The 12364-nt window shown below is 46.8% G+C and overlaps 1 protein-coding gene across 4 annotated transcripts in view; it reads right to left on the bottom strand.

The window, feature by feature from the left end:
* Positions 1-53: 53 nt before the first annotated feature.
* Positions 54-12364, bottom strand: part of BRPF3 (bromodomain and PHD finger containing 3) — a 31482-nt gene continuing 19171 nt past the window's right edge. For 3 of the 4 annotated variants that reach the window (XM_042779990.1, XM_033080142.2, XM_033080143.2), the window contains exons 7-13: positions 10772-11035; positions 10117-10617; positions 8517-8610; positions 7389-7486; positions 6030-6127; positions 4483-4637; positions 54-2308 (exon numbers count right to left, since the gene is read on the bottom strand). In XM_042779990.1, the coding sequence (XP_042635924.1) occupies positions 2122-2308; positions 4483-4637; positions 6030-6127; positions 7389-7486; positions 8517-8610; positions 10117-10617; positions 10772-11035 (1397 nt within the window). In that variant the 3' untranslated portion in view covers positions 54-2121. Of the gene's footprint in view, positions 2309-4482; positions 4638-6029; positions 6128-7388; positions 7487-8516; positions 8611-10116; positions 10618-10771; positions 11036-12364 lie in introns of those variants that run through there. The other variant, XM_033080144.2, reaches the window with a different exon arrangement.

Raw genomic sequence — 12364 nt, 5'->3', positions numbered from 1 at the left:
GTTCTGCATTTCAGGACAACATTAGCAAGGAAGAACTCTTTCTGAGGGTGGTGTTTTGTTGTTTTGGTTTTTTTTTTCCATACATTAGAACATTTATTTCTCAAAGAGAAAATATAGTCTCAGACAGTCAGATTATAGTAGGTAAAATTAGCTTTTTTTTCTTTACAAGCATAGATTTTCTTATTACTTCTCTTATACCATCTGATATAAACAATTCTAGAAAGCAAATAAACTCACTTTCTACAATAAATAGAGCAATCTGTGCTTTACAGCAGACTGACAGTAACATTTAGGTTCTGTAGCAACAACAGGATATCAGCCAATCCAAATTCTAAAATCATTTAAAAACCAAACAAAACAGAAAAAAAAAAATAAAATACCAACTCCCAAGACCTTAAAACATGTACACAGGTCACTAGTCCACAGCTGAGCTACCACCTGGAGAAGTGTATGTTCCTTTAAATAAATTACACTGTGTGCATATAAAAGACCCAGCAACACAACTGAGGACTTCAAGAATGGTGACAATAGGTCTAAATAATTTAGAACATTTTACAACTATATACACAACATCCTTCCCTAGCCACACTCCATGGGCATTATTATCACTATTAATATTTTTACAAACTCCTATGCCCCATCTCTCTATGTTACAGGAATCTTAAAATTCCTTCAAATGCAATTCCATGCCCCAATGTATAAGAAGTGGTATTTTAAAAAAGTAGAACAAGTAGAAATGGCAGTGATTACTCCTTACTATTCATTAATTATTATTATTATCATTATTTTGACTCCACATTCTCTTCAGTATGAAAAAGTTAAAAATAATTTAAAAATACTGAGTTAAAAAGCAAAATGATGATATTCAATCTACAATCTTGCTTTGCACCTTTGGCTCTTTAAAATGGGAAAGCAAAGAGGGATATGCAACAGAAGAGATCAGAGAAACCATAAAGTCCTTGGCTAATAGAAAAGATTTAGTCACCAAGTTCCCAAACAGTTTTTTTTTTTGCAATGCAAACCCAAACCACCAGGGATTGTCTGGGTTTACCTGGATGAAACTCTGGAGACCCAAAGAGCAGGGAAGGATGTGCAGGTGTGGGAGGAGGTGAAACAGCAGAAGGGCTGTGTGCTCTGCTCAGTGCTTGGTTTCAGTCCAAAATGTGGCAGAGGAAAACAGGGAGACACAAAAGAGGGGGGAAAAAAGGAAGAGGAGCCTTACACCAAATGTGCATAAACCAACACAAAAGATGCATCTCCCTCCAACCCTGATCAACCTCAGTGCCTGCAGAGCTGCTCCAGCTCAACAGACACCTCCAAAATTACTTCTTAAAAAAAGGAAGTTACCTTTTCTTAGGTACTGTGCTAAGTCATGATATGAAATGTTACTGCAACAAGCAGAGTCACAGAAATCAGAACTGAAATGTGAAACAACAAAATCCATTTCTAGGACATAACATATAGACACAGATCAGGTAATGTGATTTTTCATTTTTAAAGCTCTGTGCATCTGTGCATGAAACTGTGCAAGGGGGGAAGGTTACCAAAATCTCAAGCTTTTCTAAATGCAGTGAGAGAAATCTAAACATGAAAATATGATGGATGTAGGCAGGAGAAGCACAGAGCTCCCAGCTACCATTCTGTGCAGTTTTCATGTGACAGGACAATGGCATTTAAAGCAAAATGAAAAGGTCAATGATGGTTAAGGTAAGTTTGGCACAAGAAAGCCCAGTTGGGATTTCTGTAAAGAATCCTGGGGGTGCCAGGTTTCCAGGAATTCCTGGGACTGGCTGACAAGACAAAACCCTGGCAGTCCAGGAGAGCAGGGGCAGGGACGGCGCGTGAGGTCCAAACATCCAAGTGCTGTGTGCTCTGCTCACTGCAGCAACTCACCTTGGCTCTTGTCACCTGTCAGCTTTTCCTACCTACCTTACTCCCTGCAGACTACATTTCATCTCCTGCCAGCTCTTCAGTAAGACACATTCAGGAAGAAGCTGGACAAGGGGGATTTTTTTGGCACATTTCAGGGTACTCCGAGGAGCGCTGACAGCTGCTGCAGGTGCTGCACTGTGCAGTGCAGGGAGCTGCAGGGCTGCAGGAGCAGCAGGGCCCAGCAGCCCCTCACAGGTAGGTGGCAGTGGGGAGGAAGGGGTTGTCCCCCTGCACTCGGCTCAGGTGGATCATGGCTCGGTCGTAGGCCACCTGCACCGACTTGCGGATGCTGGTTTTGCGTCCCTCCATCATCTTCAGCTTGTCCACGGTGTCATCCACGCCCAGGGGAAAGACTTTGTCCCGTGGCAGCCACTGCCTGCAGCAGAGAGGAGTGCAGAGAGCTGTCAGCTCCTCCCCAGGAGCAGTCACACCCCTGTCATGTATTTATTTGTCACTAACACCCCACAACAATGGTACAAACGTTTAAAACCCTGTGTTTGACATAGAAGCCCCTGCAGCCCAAATGCCTTCTGAGCACAGAAATGTCCTCACTCAAAGCTTTCAGTGCTCTTTGGAGCTCAGGGGAAAGTTGGAAATTCCTGTGTTCCACAGAGCAGCAAATACAGGATGTCCATGGTGCCAAGTGAGTTTTTACCCCCAAGAAGCTGCAAGCATTAATTTAGGTTGGTACAACGATCTGAGCATCATCCAGAACCAGGATGACACATCCCCAAGGATTACTTCAATTGCAAATGCCTGTCTGCAGCAAGTTTTTATTGTGTGGTCATTTGTCCAAGTTAACTGGACACTGAGGAATGACATCCAGCCCCCTGCAGCTCCACCAGGCACAGCTCAATGCACCTCCCACCCAGCCAATCCAGGGCAGCTCAGCCTCTCTTCACACAAAGATGATAATTTCAGCCTTTGCCACCCTTCTGCAGCATTACTGAAGTCAACCAAAATTGGATCTGACTCCAAGAGGGGCTTTTAGTACTTTCCTGAGGCACCTCAGCTTCCCACAAACTGCAAACAAGGCTCTAAAGAGTGTAAACATGCAGCAGAGCTTGTATTCAACAAGAGCAGGGCAAAGCCAAGGACATGTTTACTTTTATTGGGAAGACAGCTTCAATTACAAGCTTGGATTTAAGATTTTAAAAACTGATGAGTACAGCAACAGGAAGAAGCGTGGCAGTGCCATTGATTTTCTGCTACAAATCATTTAGTCTCTCTGCAGAACATGCTCTTTATCAAGTGGTTCCTGTAATCAGGAAAGGGGAACAATGCAGAGTGCCAATAAAAAGCCTCAGGATTTGTCTCCTGGCACCTCTTTTACCCAGAGGACACAAACACCCTCAGCAAGGGATGTAAACCTGATCCCCTTCCCAACTTCCCAAGCAGATGGCAAACACTTCTCCCTTTGTTGCACTTGTCCCCATCTCTTCAGACCCCACAAAACCCTGCAGAGCCCCCAGATGTCAGGGAGGTTTGCTGTTTTACCCCTCTGTGTGTTTGGCTCTGCTCTCTCTCCCCTCCAGCCCTGGCAATGTCCACCCCATTCCTCCTTCCCTTCCCTGCCCCTCCTGGTATGCCAGGACAAACCTTCCCCAGGAGAAAACCTCTTCAAACACCACAAGGCTCCTTTTAAACTCCTGATATGTCATTTTATAGAGGCAGCAGAAGAAAAGACAAGCCCAGGTCTCTTCTGCTCCCACAGCATCCAACAGTCCCGCATCCCCTGTGCCCACCACACAAACTGTGTTTGTGATCCCAGCTGCACACAGCTCCTGTGTCCCTGTCCCTGTCCATGCTCCCATGTGCTATTTGCTGCTTTAATAATCCAGTGGGCTCAGCATGCAGCTGTCACCTCCTTCTCTTCCAATCTCCAAATTTTACAAATTTCCCATTGCTTCATACACAAATTTCAAAGATTTATTGGTAGCTTTAAGGCTCTTCACTGGTTCATGGCTCATTATATCTGCCTGGTTGACTGTTACCATGTGAGCATGGTCAGCAGCTAATCCTAAAATCAGCAGATTCATCCTGTCTGAGGTGCAACAACAAAAGGCCTTCAGATATTTTCTTGCTTTGAACCTATGTGCTTATACCTACATTTTCCATCTTAAATAAAAATCTTGATTTGAAAACTGCTGGTACTCAGCACCTCTGAAACATCAGCCAAGTCTAAATATGAAATAAACCCTGCATTTTGAAAATGTTAGCCTGGAAATTTTTGGCAAATCTTTTGTGCAGCACTGGAACAGACTGCTGGTGCTCTGAAGTCAAATGCTCTCTGTAATTTGCTGTAAATTCTCTTCATGTGCCTCAGTATTTTGGTGGTGATGTGAGCTCTGGGTGAAGGATGCTGGACTGTTCACTGTGCAAGTGGAGCTGTCAGATGCTGTGCTCTTGGGCCAGGAAAAGCAGGCTGTGTTCCTTATTTAGATTCCTCCTGCCTGCTGCATGTTTAAATTCCCAATTTACATGTAACATCCTCATAATCTCAAAGATTTAACATAATCTTCTCACTCTGAGCTCTCTGCACACACTCACCAGGTTCTCTTGTTGTCAAAGAAAAGGACAAGGAAGAGTTTTTCTCCTGCCTCAGTCTGCCTCTGCTCCCCCAGCTTCAGGACATCCATGGGGGGCACAGGGATGGGGACCCCATTGTGCAGCAAACCCTCACGTGGCATCTTGGGGTCGATGATCTGGGGACACAGGGGACACATTTAGCACAAAATCCTGCTCAGCAATGAACACAATGCATGATTTTTTCTGTTCTTTCAGTGTGTTCAAGCTAAACAAATTGAGTCTATTTTGGGTGGGTAAGAAAACTGCTTGTTTTCAGTGTTTCTTTCTGAAAACATTTCAGCCTGGCTTCCCCTGTGGGAGGGAAGCCAGTCAGTCCCAAAGGCAGGCACCCCATCTTGCAGAAGGGATCTGTGTGGTTCTGTGTGGCTGTAAATGCATTTACACCAATGTGGCATTCAGTACAGACTCAGGATTATTCTGTTCAGAAGGGATTTCCCTCCCTCACACCAAACTCCCAATGTAATGCTCCTGGCTGTACTCCACTGGCAAAACATGATTTCACAACAGCTCCATTCTGGAACAACTCAGTAGACATCAGTGGCATTGCTCAGATTGACACTGCCTCAGATCAGAACCAGGCCAAATATTCTGAGAGTTGACAAGCAGTGCTGGTTCCATCAAGGCAGGGGAACAGAGATTGCAGTAATTTTGAAGATAAGTCACAACAAATACATCAATAAAGCAGAGATGCCCATGTCCACGTTTGTGCTATATCAGCACAGGAGGAGAAGAAAACAGCAGAGGGTGGCTGCAATACCCAGTCTGTTCTTCCTCCCCTCCTAAGGGCTTGAAAAAGTGGCTTTGACATTGGCCATCTGTAGGAATTTATTAAGACACTTTGCCACCACAACAAGCTGCTACAAAAAAGCCTTTTTTGGAGGCAGTCTCAGTGGTTAAATCCATTCTAAGCCACAGTTTAACCCTGGCTGTAGCCACATGGAGAAATAAGAGTGCTCTGGCTGGCCATGGATGTTCCCTCCTCTGGATGAGGGTCACACTTCCAGCAGAATCTGCCCTTTTTGGTGGCATTAACAGATAAACATCCAATGAGAAATAACACTCAAGGACATGCATATATGCTCATATTTAAATCAAACATATGGTTGTTGCAAGAGGATGTAGACATGACAGAGCCAGCTGGGCACCTACAGATGGAGCTGTGCTCACCAAACAGGAAAATGTGCAGGCAGCACAACCTGGTGCCTGCATTTATAAAATTTAGCTCTTCTCATCCCCACAGTAGTGATGACTTTCTTCCTCCTTTCCAGAGGAGAGGAGAGTGAAGTGAGCTCCTACCCCTGACAATGAGAGACCAGTGTTTTATGAATCCTCTGCAAAAACAAGCACAGCAAAAACTCACTGTGCAAGGAAGAAAAGAGGAAAAAAAGCCCATATTCCATGATTTTTGGAAGCTTTCCTTTCCTGTCTGGTTACAATGCACATCAGAACTGTGCTCTGGGCTAGCTGAGCTGCAAGGTGAGGCTGGGGGAGAGGCACAGGGCACTTACCAGGGCAGGGTAGGAGGGGTAACCACGGCACTTGGCCCACACCAGCTCCAGGGGCTCCAGCTCAGCCTGGCTCTCAAGGGACATCAGGAGAGGCCTGCCTAAGGGACAGCAGGAGAATGAGCTTAGGAGCTTTACCAGCAAGGGGGTTATAGAAACACAAGGAACCACACTGCCATCCCACCCAGGTCTCATTGTCTCACCAGGAATCAGCTAAAACAGGTGAACAACTGCAGTACTGAAAACACACTGACAAGACAAAAAGGAAAATCACTTGTTTGTATCTGTATGAACTGGGTGTTTTTGATAAAACTCCAGCCTTCTTTATGCTCTGCCAGGACAGTCAGGTTCAGCACTAAGATAAAGCCACACAAACCCAAATCATGGGTTTGTTCATGCATGAGGCTTCACATGAACTCTTCAACACAGAAATGTGAATCAGATTGAGTCACTGAAATCAAATGGCCCCATAAGAGATGGACTTGGTCATAGATTTGAAATCAGCCAGCTCCTGGGCCTGGAAAAGGAGTAATCTTCATTAATGAAGATTTTACAGCACTGCTTGCTCTGGGGAAAATGGACAAATCTTGGCACTGAAATCTGAATCTAGAAAATGCAGAGTACAACCCAGCTGAGCATCCTGTCAGGACAGACCTGATGTGCTCCTCCACTACTGCACTCCAAATGTATTCTCTCAGTAATGAAATCATATTCCAAACCCCAGAACTGTCCCACTGATTGCAGCTCTCAGGGCACCAGCCCCACCCTGTGAGCTCACCTCCAAAGCAGACACAAGGTCCAGGACAATAATGATTCTCAGAGAGCCATGACAAAGAGGCAGCAGATGAAGCTGCCCAGAAAGGCACAGGAGTGCCAGGGCCTCAAAGCTGAATCCTGATCTCAGTTGCAATAACTCAATCACTGACACACCCTAAGAAACACAACAGTCTGGTCTGTGAGCACTGCTGCACTGCTTGGGGAGCATTACAGCAATGGGACAATTTCACAGATGTACAACACAGCCTGGCAAAGACAACTTTGCTACAAAGACCCTGCAAGCAACACAAGAGGGAACAGCTATGAAGTCATCTCCAGAGAGACCCCTCATTAAAGAGAACTAGTCCCAAAACAGGAGCAAACAGTGACAGGCACATTACACACACCAGCCCTCCAAGGAGAACACAGGGCACAGGCAACCAGGAGAGGTGGAAGCAGGAAAAATGTTAAATGCAATAACCCAAATCTGTAACAAAGCAGGTAATAGTGACCAGTTTGTGCAGGACTGGCTCCTGGTGTGCTTTGAGATGTGTTCCCCTGGTTCAGGTGGGTCCAGAGTAGGGGGTGCCGGGCAGCAATTCTCACCTGAGCCACTGAAATCAGAGTCTCCATTCACACCCTCCAAGAAGGGCACCCGAGAAAGAGCCGGCTTCCCTCGACTGCGCTTGGGAGGCATCAAACCACTGTGAGAAATGGGGAAAGGAGAAAAGTGGGGCATCAGGAGAAAACAGGTTATCCTGGACCACAAAGACAATGCATTCCCCAAGTCAGGCTAAAGTACCAAAAAAATCACTGCACTGGTGCATCACTGACACAAATAAAGTGATTTGTTCTGGTGAAAGCACACTGGACATCATCCCAGCTTTGCCATGAGCCCTGAAAAGGCCTCACAGAAACCCAGCTGTAAACATGAGGAGGAAAGGCAGACTGCACACCTGAGAGCTGATGTAATGATGCCTGGAGCTTGCATGAGCTACACCAGTTGTGTATAGGCTTGAGAGATGACACAGCAGCCCTCCAGTACAACTCCAGAATGAAACTGGACTTTGTCAGCCAATATCCTGAATATCCTTTCACCCCTTACTACAAAACATTTCAGAAAATGGACTACCTCCACCTCAAGCAACCACATTTTTTAGCATATTGTAATTTTTTTTTTTGCTTTTACAGTTTTCTGATAAGCAAACTATTGTGAGTGATTTTGGTGCTGGAAAAGAAAGACTGGAGAACAAGTAGTAAAAGAGCTGTTCCTGAACAGAATAACTGCACAAGTTATCCACAAGACATCAGAAGATGTCAGGTGCTGGCTTAAAGTCTGCTCAGTCATGCTTGAAGTTCTGCTCTTAAACTTCTGAGAGGAAGAAAGCAGCTGTTTAGTAGGTGGGGAAAGTTCCTTTACCTGAAGAACTGAAAATTTGAATTCAAGTTTTTCCAAGTTTTGGTTCTCAAGAACTGCATCAGCAGAGATGTGCATGCACTGAGAAAGAGCAGTGCAACACACACCCACTTGCTTGAAAAATCAAGCTCTGCTTTTGGGAGCTGCAGCTTAAGAGGACAGGCTGAAAACTCAGCAGCTTTTTGTCTTTTAGAGCCAACACACAAGTAAGTAACAGTCTGGGCTGGGTTTGGAACTCAGAAGTCAAGAACAGAGGCAGAGAGATTAACCCAGATACAGAAGGTGCTCCAGGGAACAGTTCTGCTTGGGGCACTTACCTGCAGGCTTCAAACACCAGCCCACTGCCCAGGGCAGAGCTGCACTCCGAGTCAGAGCCACTCCCTGCGTGTTTTGCAAAGCCATTGGTGACTCCTGCCGAGGAGACAAATGGGAATGACAAGGAATGAGCCCTGAGAGCATCCCCACGCCCAGAGCAGCACAGGTGACCACAGCTTCCCCCACCCAGCCCATGGACCCATCACCCCCTGGGCTCACAAACCAACAGCCCCACAAAGGGCAAATTCATGGCAAAGGCTCTGCTGTTTTTTCTAGCTGTAAATATAGAGCACATTCCTGGGAAACACCTTGTTGTGAAATCCCCATCACACTGAGCTGCTTCTGCACTAACACAGATTCATCACACCAGACACTGTCTCCAGTTAGGAGAAATCAATCGTGTTTGAAATTGTGGAAGGAGCTGGAGTTGAATCACAAAGCAGTGGTGCAAGTCAGAAAAAAGCCAGTTGTGCTGTTTCAGCACAGGAGAAATGTCACTGCCTATTACCAGGGATTTTCCAACACCCTGCCTTTATTTTCCCTTTTTTTTTTTAATTTCAGCCTCTCATTCTGACCTCTCCCCAGTGTGGATGACAACTTTCTGCTTTGATTACCAAGAGATGATGATGGTGAGAAGTCATCTGTGTTTCCTTTAACCTGTCCTGACAAGGCAATCCCCACATTCCATTGCCTTCCTCCTAGTCTCAATATTCTTGAAACCTTATGATAACCAAATAACTATAAAGATAATATTTGAAGTTTAGCTAAGTCAAACCTTCCAGATGGGAACTGTCCCACAATGGCTGTTCACACAGAACTAAAAAGAAATTACAGTGCTATCACTCCAATGTTCCTTTCCTCTTTTGTCTTTCCAAATTTCATCTCAGCAGCTTATTCTCATTTGCAGATCTAAAAGGAACCTGCTTGGTACTCCCACTAATTTTATTTAAACTCCAGAAGTGATTTCAAAGTGATGTTTAAGTTACTCCACACTGTGAACACTTCCAACCAAATGCATCATTTCTGCAGCAGGAAGCTCTCACTCCTAGGAGTGACCAAGCCAACACAAACCCTTCCATAAGGGCAGGAATGCCAACATCTCAGCCCAGACTCTCCAGCCAGGCACTCAACAGCTTTGTAAGCAGCTGGGCACATTGGTTTCTCCTATAAAAAACTGAAAATTCCCTCTTATAGCAGCAAAGAGGAGAATTACTGGTGACTGCCCTGGGTTTCATCTTGGTAGCTTTAAATGTCTAAAATGGAGGTGACCAAAACCAACATGTACAGCCAATGGAGAAGTGTAGCTCATTATGGACATGTCTGCCCTGTTTGAAATCACATGAAGAGGCACATCTGGTTATGAGGACTGTGCTCTCCTCTAAGCAAAAAGTCAGCTCTGGCTGTGTAGTTTGGATGCAGAAGTTTTTACTCAGCCCCAGGATTTCTCCTTCCTCAGCCCCATCTCACAGCTTCCAGAAGGAAAAGGAATCCCAAGGAATTAGAGAATCATGGAATCAATTACAAAAAACCTCTGAGACCATCGAGTACAACCTAGGACCCAAGAGCACCATGTCCTGAGTGTCCCACCCAGCCTTTCCTCACCTCTCTGTGCTGCCTGCCTGGGTGACTTCTCTCCACCGCTGTCACTGCAGGTCCTGCTCTGGGGCCGTTTCCGCGCCTGCCGCTCCCCGTCGGGGCAGGAGGGCGAGCACTGCCCGCCCTGCCTGTGCTCCTCCCCGTTCTCCAGGGAGCACTCCAGACCCCTCTGCAGCTTCACACCGTTCTTGGCTTTTTTAAACAGGACTGATGTCCGGCGGCCCACGCTGCTGAGGGCGGGGCTGGCAGGGCTGTCCGCAGGGGGCAGGGCCAGCCCGTTGAGGCCGTTGTTGGACAGCAGGCGAGTGAAAGCCTGGCTCTCCTGCTGCAGAGCCTTCTTGTCAAACAGCTCCCGGTCTGGCACCATCCTCCTCTGCAGCTGGTTCAGGGGCCTGCTCTCACTGATGGGCTTGAGTGTTGGAGGGTCCTGCAGAGAGTCCAGCTCTGAGAGGGTGGGTGCAGGTCCTGTGGGCTCCAGGGTTGGAGGGTACGGGAGCTTGGCACCATCTGGTAAAGGAATAAAGAATCCACTTGAACATTTTAGCAAGAATCATCCCCAAAACCACCAAGAGCCATTCCCATCTTTCACTAAGGTCACAGGAGCAACAGCAGGCTTTGCTGCCGAGCACTAGAGACCTGGAATCAAAACCCTGCTGCTCACCTTTCTCCCCTTCCTCATCCCCTTCCCTGGATGTCGTCTCCAGCCCCTCCCGTGGCACAGTGTCCCCGTTGGGCAGGGCCTTGCTCTGCTGCTGGGCCAGTTTGTGGCGGATGGAGTTGATCTCGCGCCGCAGGAGCCGGATGCGCCGCGTCCGGGCGCCGCTGGAGCGCATGGTGCTCACCGTGTCCAGCTTCTCCAGCAGCTCCTTCAGCTGGGCCTCCAGAGACAGGTGAGCCCGGTTCTCCGGGTCCAGGATGTTATCCACTGCAGCACAAGAGATGGCAACAGTGAAGGGAAGGAGTGAGGCTTGGAGAAGGATCTGAGGCCAGTGCCAGTGTCCATGAATCAATCGCTTTAGCCTGGGGATCTAGCAGTCAATAATCTTGGAGTTTGGACTTCCTTCCTTTGGATAAAAAGCTGCTGATTCAACTTGCACTGTCCCTCAGGGGTAACAGCGAAAGGACATGTCTGCACCCCACACAGAACAGCTTGTGGTCTAGGCCCTTGTCAGAAATCTATTTCATTGTCAGATTAAATGACACAATCAGACCACACACATAAGCGGCCAAAATGTAACAGATTTTCCATTCCTCTGGCTCTGCTGGAGGGCTGGCATCTGCAGGAGCAGGACAGACAGCTGAACACCTACACGAATTTTATAATCACTGTCCATCTGCACCCAAGAGGGCTTCAACATTTAGGAACCAGATGGCACACTGCAAGCTCTGTGTGCTTGATGGCTTACTAAGTTTAGCCAAGTTACCAACCAGTGCTTTGGAGCTGCACCTCAAGAGGGCTGTGGGAATAGATGGGGTTGTGTTGGGAATGGAAAGTCTCAGCTAGGATTGCTTAGGTCCCAGTGGCTTCACCTCTCATCACCCCCTTTCAGCCCTCAGTGCTCCATCTAACTCAGCTGCTGCATGTCTTGTCAGCTCACAGTGAAATGTATTTAAATGAGCTTTCCCCAGAGCAAAAAAATCCCAGACCCACCTTTGTACTGCTCTTTAAAATCGTGAGTTTGTACAAATCAAAGAGCATGGGCAGTTCACAAGGCTCTGCCAACACAGACATGCACTAGGAGAGCTGGAGCTAAGCTGCACCTAGCTCAGAGTGCCCAGCTCACCCAAAATCCCACCCTGGGGTTCTAAAGGAGTTCTGTACGTGCCTAAACACATGGCTAGGGAAATTCTTGTACGCAGAATGGCTGCGATTTCCATGCAGCCTCAATGTGCTGTGCCCTGCCTGAGGTGAATGCGATTAATTTCACAATTATAACCTGCACTGAGTATAAGCCGCACTTCCGGGTGCCAGCAACTTTTTGTTCTTTGTCCATACATAAGCCACACCTGATTATAAGCTGCACATTACAATAGAGAGTGTGATAAAAGGTATCTGTTCTATCACCATCTGCTGAGGGTGGGGGCAGTGATCCTTATCTCTGCAGGAGATATTCTGCTAATGGGCCATCCATTGAAACCAGGCAGGGCATTGTTCTTTATCTCATGGGATATCTCCTGTTCATGGCCATGTTTTATAAACCAGCTGGGGCATTGTTCTTTATCTTTTCACAACCCATCCTTCCTCCAGCCAGTC

Source organism: Catharus ustulatus, chromosome 25 (assembly GCF_009819885.2).
Source record: "Catharus ustulatus isolate bCatUst1 chromosome 25, bCatUst1.pri.v2, whole genome shotgun sequence".
Lineage (NCBI taxonomy): Eukaryota > Metazoa > Chordata > Aves > Passeriformes > Turdidae > Catharus > Catharus ustulatus.
Note: the sequence above shows the minus strand (reverse complement) of the source record. Positions and strands in the feature narration are given on the sequence as shown.